At 48.4% G+C, this 12,211-nt stretch overlaps 1 protein-coding gene across 1 annotated transcript; it reads right to left on the bottom strand.

Moving 5' to 3' along the window:
* Window positions 1–680: 680 nt before the first annotated feature.
* LOC100347417 (uncharacterized) lies at window positions 681–8,552 on the bottom strand. Its single transcript, XM_089337403.1, has 3 exons — window positions 8,387–8,552; window positions 1,774–3,979; window positions 681–903 (listed from the first exon to the last, which is right to left on the bottom strand). Exons 1-3 carry the CDS (start codon window positions 8,387–8,389, stop codon window positions 728–730), a joined length of 2,385 nt encoding a protein of 794 aa, XP_089193529.1. The 5' UTR covers window positions 8,390–8,552; the 3' UTR covers window positions 681–727.
* Between the last annotated feature and the right edge of the window lie 3,659 nt (window positions 8,553–12,211).

Raw genomic sequence — 12,211 nt, 5'->3', positions numbered from 1 at the left:
TCCTTAAATTTAGAACACAGAACATCCTTAGAAAACCCACATCCTTGGGTATCTGTACCCACATGGGAGACCCAAAAGCTCCTGGCTCCTGTCTTCAGCCTGCCCTAGCCGCATCCCAGGGCAGCCATTTGGGGAGTAAACCAGCAAACAGACGATTGCCTGCTGTCTCTGCTTCTCTTTTTGTAACTCTGCCTTTCAAGTGTATAACATCTTTTTTTAAAAGATAAGTATTAAAAAAAAGATCTTCATAGAAGCAACTTACATGGAATTACAGAGTTCTTGTTAGAGCTCTTCTAGGCGTAAGGACCTTCAGGAGCCACGGCTCTGCTCTCAGACATGGAAGCACGAGGTCCCCTCCTCCATGACCTCCAAGGTTTGGGTCTGATGTGACTGCACCTGGGCACGGGCAGCTTTCACGGCACAGTTTTGCAAGTACAGCCAAGATCTAGAAGGATTCATAGCACCCTCATAAAAGCAGTTACCCTGTAAGAGGGGAATGAATGAAGACTGTTTCTGATTCTATGAAGTTCTGTTTGATTCAGTTTTTGTATGAAAATCCACACATCTTAGAAAAAATAACAAATGTTTTAAAAAGCTTACCAATAATATTAAGCATGCACTGTGTTGGTACAGTGCTGATGATCAGGAAAGCAAAAATAATAAGGGAGAAACTTTCAGCCCTATGTATTTCCTCTCGGGCTGAGGAGTTCATAGTTCTGGGTGGAAATCATCTATGGACTTTCTGATGCTGTCGCAGGTGATCAGATCGCGCAAAGCTCTTGTCGCACTTGGTACACGTGTAGGGCCGCTCCCCAGAGTGCTTCCTCTTGTGTCTGCTGAGCTCGTCCACGCGGGAGAATCTCCATGGGCATCCTTCCTCACTGCATTCATAGGGCTTCTCCCCTGCAAGAGAGACAAGGAGAGACTCCTATCTCAGGGTCATGGCGGGCAGCGCTGTGGGAAGTGACCAAGAATAACAGGGTTTGGGGCACGTTGGGAGGAAGAGTCAGAGGAGAAATGCCTGGAGGGGGTGAGTAAAAAGGAGATGGAGGGACAGAGGAAAACCATGAAGGAGGAGAGGAAGAAAGGAAACGAGGAGAAGAAAGAAGAGGAACAAGAGTGAACGGAGGGCGTCCAGGGCTGTTAGTTCTAGAATGGGGTCCATGAAGCCACAGTCCCCGTAGAGGCAGGGTCAAGAACCTGCAGAAGGGGCCAAACATATTCCTTCCTTATTCCATCACCTGCATACAATCCATGTTACAGAACAACTCTGGCCCAGGACCAGAGCCTGTCCTAGGACTACTTTATTCACCCTGTCCTTTCTTTTTTTTTTTTTTCTTTTAAGAGCTATTTATTTATTTGAAAGTCAGAGTTACACAAGAGAAAGAGAGAGAGGTCTTCATGCATTGGTTTGCTCCCTAATTGTCCACAATGGCCAGACCCATAGTGGGTAAAGCCACTGCCTGAGACACTAGCATCCCATATGGGCACCAGATTGCGTCCTAGCTGCTCCAACTGCGATCCAGCTGCTTGCTAATGATCTAGAAAAGGCAGTGGCCCCTGCACCCATGTGGGAGACTTGGATGAAGCTCCTGGCTTTGGCCTGGCCCAGCCTTGGTCGTGGCAGCCTTCTAGCGGAGTGAACCAATAGATGGAAGATATCAGTCTTTCCCCCTCTCTCTGTAACTCTTTCTAAATAAATAAATAAATAAATAAATAAACAAATTTAAAAGGCCCCAAACCCCTTACCCCTATGTCTGGGTCCTCACTCACCTGTGTGTTTACGCTTATGGATCTGGAGGTAGGAAGACTTTGAGTAAGATTTCCCACAGTCAGGATATGTACAGACATAAGGCTTCAAAAGCTCAGGATTCTTCGGAGGCTGATAGCGCTGGGTCTGTAGGTTCCAATTCTGCTTTTCTAAGAGTTGTCCTCGAACCAAAGAAGAACTTGAAAAGTACTCTGGAGGTTGTCCTTGGATCAAAAGGAAACTTGAAGCATATACAAATCCTGGGTGTGGCAATGAGAAGGACTGATGGGGCATCATTTGAGTCCCATAGACTTGGCTACTATTGGTCATCATCTGGCCCCCATAGAGGGAGCAGTTACCAGTGAAGGGCATCACCTGGCCCCCATAGAGAGTCTGGTCACCAGTTGGCAAGTTAATGTGGCCCACATATAGGGTCTGGTCACCAGTTGGAGAATTCATCTGGCCCCCATACAGGGTCTGGTCACTAGCTGGCGTGTTCATCTGGCCCACATACAGGGTCTGGTCACCAGTTGGTGAGTTCATCTGGCCCACATACAGGGTCTGGTGACTAGCTGGGGTGTTCATCTGGCCTACATACAGGGTCTGGTCAATAGCTGGGGTGTTCATCTGGCCCCCATACAAGGTCTGGTTAGCAGTTGGCAAGTTCATCTGACCCTCATAGAGGGTCTGGTCATCAGTTGGTGAGTGCATCTGGCCCACAAATAGGGTCTGGTCATTAGTAGTGGTGTTCAACTGGCCCTGATAAAGGGTCTGGTCACCAGTTGGTGAGTTCATCTGGCCCACAAATAGGGTCTGGTCACTAGCTGGGGTGTTCATCTGGCCCCCATAGAGGGTCTGATGGTCACCACTTGGGGCATTCATCTGGCCCCCATACAAGGTCTGGTCAGCAGTTGTCAAGTTCACCTGGCCCCCATAGAGGGTCTGGTCACCAGTTGGTGAGTTCATCTGGCCCACATACAGGTTCTGGTCACTAGCTGGGGTGTTCATCTGGCCCCCATAGAGGGTCTGATGCTCACCACTTGGGGCATTCATCTGGCTCCCATACAAGGTCTGGTCAGCAGTTGTCAAGTTCATCTGACCCCCATAGAGGGTCTGGTCACCAATTGGCGAGTTCACCTGGCCCCCATAGAGGGTCTGGTCACCAGCTGGTGAGTTCATCTGGCCCACATACAGGGTCTGGTCACTAGCTGGGGTGTTCATCTGGCCCACATAGAGGGTCTGATGGTCACCACTTGGGGCATTCATCTGGCCCCCATATAAGGTCTGGTCACCAATTGGCGAGTTCACCTGGTCCCCATAGAGGGTCTGGTCACCAGTTGGTGAGTTCATCTGACGCACATACAGGTTCTGGTCACTAGCTGGGGTGTTCATCTGGCCCCCATAGAGGGTCTGTTGGCCACAACTTGGGGCATTCATCTGGCCCCCATACAAGGTTTGGTCAGCAGTTGGCGTGTTCACCTGGCCTCCATAGAGGGCCTGGTCACCAGTTGGGGCACTCATTTGACCCCCATAGAGGGTCTGGTCACCAGTAGAGTTGCTGATCTGACCCCTATAGAATCTCTGGCCACCAGTGGTGTTGCTTTTCTGGGTCCCATCGAGGATCTGGTCACCACCGGGAGTCCTCCCATGCCGCTCTGTAAGAGTTGTCATCTGAGCTCCATGGATAGTCTGGTTCTCACTGGCGGTATTGATCTGATCATCACATGTCATCTGGATCATGCCGAGGGTCTTCAACTGGCCGTCTTCACTGGACACTGTCAGCTTGCCAGCAGTGCCAGCTGACTTCTGACCATCAGTCGGTGTCATCTTTGGAATGTCAGTGACACCTGTCATCTGGGAGTCTGCTGTGGGTTTGGTCTGATCAAAGGTTACTTCCTGGTCTGTGAAAAGAGTCTTTCTTTGGTCCTCAAGAGGCCTATCAAGGTCCATAACAGAGGGTTGTGTGGAGTTCTGGATGAGGACAGTCCCAGGGATGTTCGGACGCTCAGAAGGCACTGTGGGGGTCAAGGTCGGCATCGCCAGGCTCTGGGCTGACTCTTGTTGGCTTCCCTCACCACAGGCAGGCAGAGGCACTGCCGGTGTTTCTGCCTCTTCCTTATGTGGCTCACAGAGGTCCTGCAAATACTCCTCGATTTCCTCAAGTGTGGGAGGGGTGTACCTCTCTCTGTTGTTGTCTAGTAACTGAAATAGATATTCAGCTGTAGGATCCTGCACAAAAAAATTAGAAGGTCAAGAGTCCAGCCCCACTCAAATTCCTCACAGCCGTCTCCCTCCCTGCTGATCTCATCCTAGTCCAGCTCTTCCCCAGCCCTCGCCTTGAAGCCTGCAATCGCCTCAACTGGCCTGATACTAGAATGGACTCCAACCAGTGCACCCTCCACACAGGGAGTAACATTTCTAAAGCACACATTCTTTTAAAATTGTTGCCTCGTGTTTTATTTAAAAGACAGAGAGACAGGGACAGCGACTCAGAGAGCACATTTTTCATCTGCTGATTTCCTCCCCAGATGCTCACAAGAGCAGAGACTGGGTCAGGTGAAAATCAGGAACCTGGAACTCAAGCTAGGCCTCCCATCTGTGTGGCAGGGACTCGAGCACTGGAGTCATCGCTGCTGCCTCCTAGGGTGTGCGTGAGCAGGAGCTGGGAATGGAAGTGGAGCCAGGACTCCAACCCAGGCATGGTGCTGTGGGATGCAGGGGTCCCACAGCACTCTGCCTGTCCTCAAAATGCAAGCTCTTCCTAAGCTATTTCTATCTACCAGTGCAGCTAGGAGTCTAGAGGAATGCTCCACTATGCCCTGCCGAGATCTCACTCCAGGGACTCTTCCAAAGATGGCCCGCCGCCCCAGACGTCTTCCTGGGATTCAATGAAGTGGATGCACTTTCTAAGATTTTTACCTCATTTCTTTTCTTTCCTATCATGACTCCAGAAGACAACTTAATCTCATGTAAGAATCCAGAGGTCCACGGAGGTGAAGTGAGTTGGCCCAGGTGGAAGACTGTTAACCACCTCTCTGGCACCCAGCAGCTTGAGCTTCCTGAGAACCTAGCAGGGACTGAACTATGTCTCCCCCAGATTCCTAGGCTGAACCCTGATCCCCAGTGTGTTGGGTCTTTGGGAAGAGATTAGGCCACGAGAGGAGAGCTCTCATGAAAGAAGTGAGTGCCTTCAGGGAGGCAGAGACCAGAGTTCTTTACTTCCCCCACAGGAAGGTACAGTGAGAAGATGGCTGTCCACAAGACAGCCAGCAAGCCCTCACCAGCCAGCGAATCTGCTGGCACCTTGAACTTGGATGTCCCACACTCCAAAACTGTGGAGGAATAAATTTCTGTCACTTATAAGCCACCTAGTTTATGGGACTTTGTTTCAGCAGCCCAAACAGAACTCTCTTTTATTTAATGAACATAAATTTCCAAACTACAGCTTATGGATTACAATGGCTTCCCCTCCCCCATAACTTCTCTCCCACCTGCAGCCCTCCCCTTTCCTGCTCCCTCTCCCCTTCCCCTTCCATTCACATCAAGATTCATTTTCAATTCTCTTTATATACAGAAAATCAATTTAGTATATATTAAGTAAAGATTTCAACAGTTTGCACCCACACAGAAACACAAAGTGTTTGACTACTAGTTATAGCATTAAATCACAATGTATAGCACATTAAGGACAGAGATCCCACATGAGGAGCAAGCACACAGTGACTCCTGCTGTTGACCCAACAAATTGACACTCTAGTTTATGGTGCCAGTAACCACCCTAGGCTCCCGTCATGAGTTGCCAAGTCTATGGAAGCCTTCCGAGTTCACCAACTCTGATCATATTTAGACAAGCTCATAGTCAAAGTGGAAATTCTCTCCTCCATTCAGAGAAAGGCACCTCCCTCTCTTTTTTTTTTTTTTTTCAAGGGAAAGGTTTATTGGGGAATACCCAACAGACCGGAAAGCTGATTCCAGCCAAGACTGGAAGAAAAGTCACTCATCTTTTGTAGGTAGAGGGGTTTGAATGTAGAGAGGTTTTGAACAATTACACAGCATTAACTGGGAAAGAGGACCATCAGTACACACAGGTTGGGAGTAGAGCCATTGGTGGTAGAGTAGAGGTTATGATTACAAAGAAATGAGGCCCAAGTGCGCTAGACAGGGTCTAGAACAAAGGACAGAGTCATTATTAGAGGAGCTAAGAAAGGTGCTGTCTAGCATACAATTAAGTTTTCTGATTGAGAGGCAACTAGAACCTGACAGAAGGGGCTTGAGAGTAATCTGGTGGGCTTTAGGCCTTGGAAGTTAAGAGGCCCAGACCTATCAATCTCTCCACATGGGGACATCCTAAGGGAGGTGTGAACCTCCTAGGGGAAGGCACTCTGTTGACTTTCATTACTTAGCTGGCCTGGGAGGAGAGCTGGCCAGGTAAAGGCAGGTGGCATCTCCAACAGGAAATCTACAGTTCTGCCTGCAATGTTGCTGACCCTACTTGGCCGTCCCCTCAGCTGCGGTGGTCACTTTGGAAGCTGGGCTGAGTGAAGGGCTTTTCAGCTTAGAGCCAATAAGATCTGTGGCTCTGACCTAGGCATCCTTCGACTCCAGGGCAGGTCCATTTCAGTGATCCAACTCTTGGCAGAGCTGCCAGGGCTCTTCACAAGCTGACTTCTGCTGCAGTCCAGGCTTACCCCATTGAAAGCCACTGCAGTGGACTGGCCTGGTGGGTCTCCTTGAGGGCAGATCACTGTACAGAATAGCCATTAATAGGCCTGCCACCCATTGCTTCTGATGCCTGGCTTTCTTATCCTCCTGAGTTTTGTTAAAGCAGACCAGAGGATGCAAGTCAAGGGAGTGCCCAAGGCCCATCTCTAATCTTCAGTGGCCTAAACTACAAGTCTATAGTCACAGGCATGTTCTGTAGGAGTTTTCCTAAGGTAGACGATGCCCATGAGGAAAATAGTATTCTCACTTTAAAACTTTCTTTCCCTCTGGTCTAAAAGGGAGGTTTTTATCTACTTACTGTTTACTTCACTGCTGGCGAAATCAATCTGGCTAGGAAATGATCATTTAAGCTCTTATTTTGGCTATGCTATTACAGAAAAGTGTTAGCCATCTCTTTTATAAGGTCTAAAGATTAAATGGTGCATCCTACAGATTCCTTCATAATAGAATTAGTTTCCTACCTTGAAGAGAATAGAGAAATGAAAGAACAAGTGGGGCTTAGAATAGAGAAATAAGGGAGCAAGTCCTAGATCGCTTGCTGGCAATAGCAATATCACATGAAAACTTAGCAAACAGTTTCAACCATTAGATAACAACTTAAGAAAACATTTACCAGAAGGTCCAATGCCGTCTCTAAATTTTAAGAATCATGTATTTGGAAACGCCTCTTAAATATCTAACATGGTGTAGTTTGTTGAACCAGTCAACTTAAGCACACACACATAAAATGTTTTTAATTTCTTCCTACCAGCAAGTTTAAAACATGATACAGAGAATCAGGTCCCACGAATTAAAACGTATCTTTGATTAATTTTAGCAGCTTAAATTTACGGACACTCTTATTTATAAGCCAATTAAAATAAAACTCTTAATACAGAGTTTTATTTAATAAAAAAATAAAGAGCACCTTCTTATGCAAAGTAATGAATGCAAGATGAAATCACAAGAATTTGGAAAAAACTTAAGCGGTGAATGAAACCACAACCCGTCATGCCGAATATTATGGAATACAACAAAAGCTGCACCAGAGGGAAATGTCTAGCTATAAAGAAAATAAAAGCAAGAAAACTCCTACATCAACAACCTCACTACAATTTCAGGAACTAGCAAAACAGCAAACTAAACCCAAAGTTAGCAGAAAGAAATAATAAAATTAGAAGCGAGGCGAGGGCCATCACTCTAATGCCAGCAGCGCTCCAGCTCCCTGCTCATGAGCCGGCAAAGGCAGCGGAAGGTGATCCAAGTCCTTGGGCCCCTGCACCCATGTGGGAGCCCTGGATGGAGCCAACAGGGCCATCTGGGGAGTGAACCAGCAGACGGAAGATCTTTGTCCCGCCCTCTCTCTCTGTACCTGTCTTTCAAATGGAAAGAAGAAAGGGAGCCAGGAAAGAAGGAAAAAGAAGAGGAAAATAGAGAAAAAGCCTAGGAACCACAACAAAAGGCTTTCCCGTCGCTGCCTCCCCAGTCACTGCCGCGCCTCCTGAGTAAGGGTGTCTTAACCCAGCAGCCTCCCACGCCGCCAGGCCTCACGGAATAGTCACGGCAGGCAGCTGGCTTGGAAGTGTCCTTCCACCGTCCACAGCAGAGCGCACTGAAGCCCAGGGCCGAGGTGTGGCCTGGGGACTCCTGCCGAGCAGCCAGGCCCCAGCCCCGCAGCCAGGGGACGCCAGCACCACTGCCCTCAGCTGGCCCGCCTTCGCCTGGAGGAAGGTGTGCCCTCGGCCGGACCGGTACGTGCAAGTGCCCAGAAAGGATGGCCCGAGAGCCTGACGCGAATCGAGCGCCCTGCAGGACCCCTAACTTCGTAGGCAGCGTTGCACTGCTGGGCCCCCCACACGCCAACCGCAGCGTTTCCAGTCCCCTCCCCACTGTGACGCTAGAACCCTGGGCTGGCGAGTGTGGACGCAGACTCACCATAGTGGACGCAGAAAGAGCCCCTGGAGCAAACAGTGCGCTCTGTGGCAGAAACACAGCAGGGCAGGCTGGAGAAGCAGGAGCGGACCACCCACCGAGGCAGCCAGAATTGACCCTGTCAGCAGCAGGAGGTGCGGCCCTCCTTTTATAGCACTAGCGGGGCGGGCCGTGTGCACACCTGCTCCAGATTGGCTCCAGGCCCCGGCTACGCCTCCCAGGGGCGGAGCCCTGTGCTCCCGCCTCGCTTCTGCTAATTTCCCCCTGACTCTAGCTTGGTGATTAAGTCACTTGCCAAAGCCTATCTACCTGGCCTTGACCTTGATTTTGACCTCTGGCCTTGAGCTCCGGCCCCTCCCCCACAGCCCACCGTGAGTCTCCCATTGCAGCCCCAGGAGTGGGTTTTGTTGTGGCAGTCATCACGCACTGCGGGAACCGAAGATTGGCAAACAGGGTTTACCAGGAAGTCGGAGAGACCAGAGCTGACCTCCAGAGTTTTCTGTTACTATGTTCTGATCCTTATTTAAACACGCTCAAGGCCACAGCCTCTGAAACCAATCAACCCTTCAGTGACAGTGGAGTCCACCGCCTTCACCACGGCAGACTTAACCAAAATTACTTTGAGTGCCGGATCCTGTGGATTCGGTCAGGTCACCCTAAGAAATGCAATGCCGAGGCGGCACTGGGGTGCAGTGTGTACAGCTGCCGCCTCGGACACCTGCATTCCGTATACCCGTGAGTTCAGGTCCCAGTTACTCTACTTCCACTCCAGTTCCCTACTAAGGGCCTGGGGAAAGCAGTGGAAGATGGCCCACGTGCTTGGGCCCCTGCACCCGCGTGGGAGACCTGGAAGAAGATTCTCTCTTCGGCCTGACCCATCTTGGCCACTGCGGCAATTTGGGGAGTGAACCAGCATTGGAAGATCTCTCTCTCTCTGTAACTCTGACTTTCAAATAAATAACTAAGTCTATAAGAAAGGAAGGAAAATGTATTGTTTTCAAAGCTTTCTTCATTTGAAAGAGTTATATAGAGAGAAGGAGAGACGAAGAGAAAGGTCTTTCATTTGCTGGTTCACTCCCCAAATTGCCGCGACAACAGGCACTGTGCTGATCTGGAGGCAGGAGCCTAGAGCTTCATCCGGGTCTCCCACATGGGCACAGGGGCCCAAGCACTTGGACCATCCTCTGCTGCTTTCCCAGGTGTGTTAGTAGGGAGCTGGATGGGAAGTGGACAGCTGGGACTAGAATTGGCATCTACACCAAGCAATAGCTTAACCTGCTTCACCAAATGGCACATGCATATGAAGGGTTTCAAAAAAAAAAAAAAACTCTTCAGTACTAGGAACCTATTTTTAAAAAATATTCATTTATTTGGAAATCAGAGTTAGAGAGGGATAGAGAGTGGTGATCTTGCAAGCACTGGCTCACTCCCCAAGTGTCCACAACCGCCAGCACTGAGCCAGGCCCAAGCCAGGAGCCTGGTGAAGCAGCCAGGACTCTCACCTGCCCCCATATGGTGCCAGCATCCCTATGCCAGAATGCTAGCCTCAGTACGACTTTTAACTGGGATTTAGAAAGTACTGAAAAGTTCATCAAGTACATTAAAATTAAATCAAAGTTAATAAACAAGCAAAGAAAACCTCTGAAAGACTGCTTAGAGAGGAGTGTGAAAAATGGCTGATTTCCGGATTTTACCACCATAAGGAATAGACAGACAGCCATGTCACGCTAATTCAAGCAAGGCTCTGGGTTTTGTTGAAATAAAATGGCTAACTTAAAGGAATCGCGGTTGGAGGGGGAGGGACAAAGAGCAGCGCTGCTGGCTCCCTGTGGGCCTGGGGCTGGATTTGTAAACGTTATCGCCTAAGGCTGGCTGGTGCCTCCAACCCAACGACCCTGGCCTGCGGGACCGCCTCGGGGCACCGCGGGGCCCTCAGTACTGCGCCCAGCATGGCCCCTCGTCCGCGGCCCAGGACCAGGCTACTTCAAAGATGCTTCACAGAAAACGGGGCCCATGTCTTGAACACTGGCTCAGCCACGTTTCAGCGAAAGAAGCCATTTGTTAATCGTGGGACAGCAGCCCATGCTTGGCGGCAAAGTGCCCAAGACAAAGCGCCACTGGCGGTTAACCAAGCTGTCACCTCCACTGGGCCTTCTCCACGCCGCCACGCCGTAGAACCAAGGCAGATAGCGACGCGGACTTTGCGCCCTGGAGCCGGCGTCAGTGCGAAGCCCTCCACCAAAGAAAATCAAGTTTTAGATGAGGCCACAGAAGCGAAAGAGTGCATTACGTTTAACCGTGAAGAGCTGAAGATGGAAAAGGCTGCAATGCAACATGTCTGCAGCTCAGAAGCCTCGGGCTGAAGTTGGCCGGAATGGAAGGAAAAGTATCGACATAGTTTTGGTCCAAAGATTGTTTATTGGAAATTTTCAAAATTTGTATTTTGTTTAGCACATGTATCATTTTCATCCTTTCTCCAAGCTGTTTCCTTCCTGATCGTTGATCACCACTTTTTGAAAAAATAAGAAGAGGCAATTTTCAGAATTTCCTGAACATTTCTTGATATTTGATTTTTGTGTTCCTGAACAAATACGGGGAAGTGATTTTAGAAACTTCTCAGCTGTGACCTTTGGAGTCCCAGTTCACATCATGCAAGGTCATCAAGTGAATAGGATTAACATACAGCATACAGTTTTCTCAATAAACTGACCTGCAACAAGTTTTTTAAGTGAAATACCTAATTTCTTTAAAATTACCTGAGTTATATAATTTTATTATTTAGACTTATTTTTAAACACTTTTTTGTTTAATAAATGTGATTTTACAAAGTGCAACTTTTGTATTGTTGTGGCTTCTCCCCCCAACCTCCTTCCCTCCCACAGCCCTGCCCTTTCCCACACTCTCTCCCATCCCACCCTTCACTGAGTTTCATTTTCAATTACCTTCAGATACAGAAGATCAAATTATTCTAAGTGGAAACACAGGTGTGCAATTCAGTTGAAACATACTTTTAATAACTACATGTTGTACTTGTAAATTTCAGACAAAACCAAAAATTTTGTGAACCTGTCAAGTTATTGCACTACAAGACCTGGATCAATCAGAGTTTTCTGCCAGACTCCAATTATTAATAATGATTGTATTATTCTGAAATGATAATTCTGTTACTTAAATCGATCACTGACTGTAGGGTTTTGGCTAATGCAATCTTCAGATACTGCATAAGTATTGTTTATCCTGAGCTCCAAAAATGTAAAATTCAATGAGGAGGAGAAAGGGAAATTCACAGTTGTCAAGCAAAATCAATCTTCAAAGGATTTAAACCCATGTATTCTTGTCTATGTGTTCTTCATAATGCTCAAAGTGAGAGGGTAATTCTATCCCAGACTTGAAATAATTGCTCTAGGAGCCTGCATCGTGGCGTAGCAGGTAAAGTCACCACCTTCGGGACCAACATCCCATAGGGGTGCTGAATGGTGTCCTGACTTCTCCACTTCTGATGCAGCTCTGTGCTAATAGCCTGGAAAAAACAGCAAAAGATGGCCCAAGTTGTCTGGGCTCCTGCCACCCATGTAGGAGACCTGGAAGAAGCTCCTGGCTTTGGCTTGGCCCAGCCCTGGCCATTTCAGCCATCTGGGAGAGTGAACCAGCAGATGGAAAATCTCTCTCTCTCTCTCTCTCTGACTTGCAAATAAATGAATAAATCTTTAAAAAAAATGATTGCTCTAAAATAGTGCATCTCTGCATTTGCTTCAGTGTTTGTCAGTGTCACCTGGAGAGCTTATTAATGTCAAGACCCCTAGGTCCCACCTTGGAATTTGTGCCTCA

This window comes from Oryctolagus cuniculus, chromosome 7 (assembly GCF_051225735.1).
Source record: "Oryctolagus cuniculus isolate XC-2025 breed Fujian yellow rabbit chromosome 7, ASM5122573v1, whole genome shotgun sequence".
Lineage (NCBI taxonomy): Eukaryota > Metazoa > Chordata > Mammalia > Lagomorpha > Leporidae > Oryctolagus > Oryctolagus cuniculus.
Note: the sequence above shows the minus strand (reverse complement) of the source record. Positions and strands in the feature narration are given on the sequence as shown.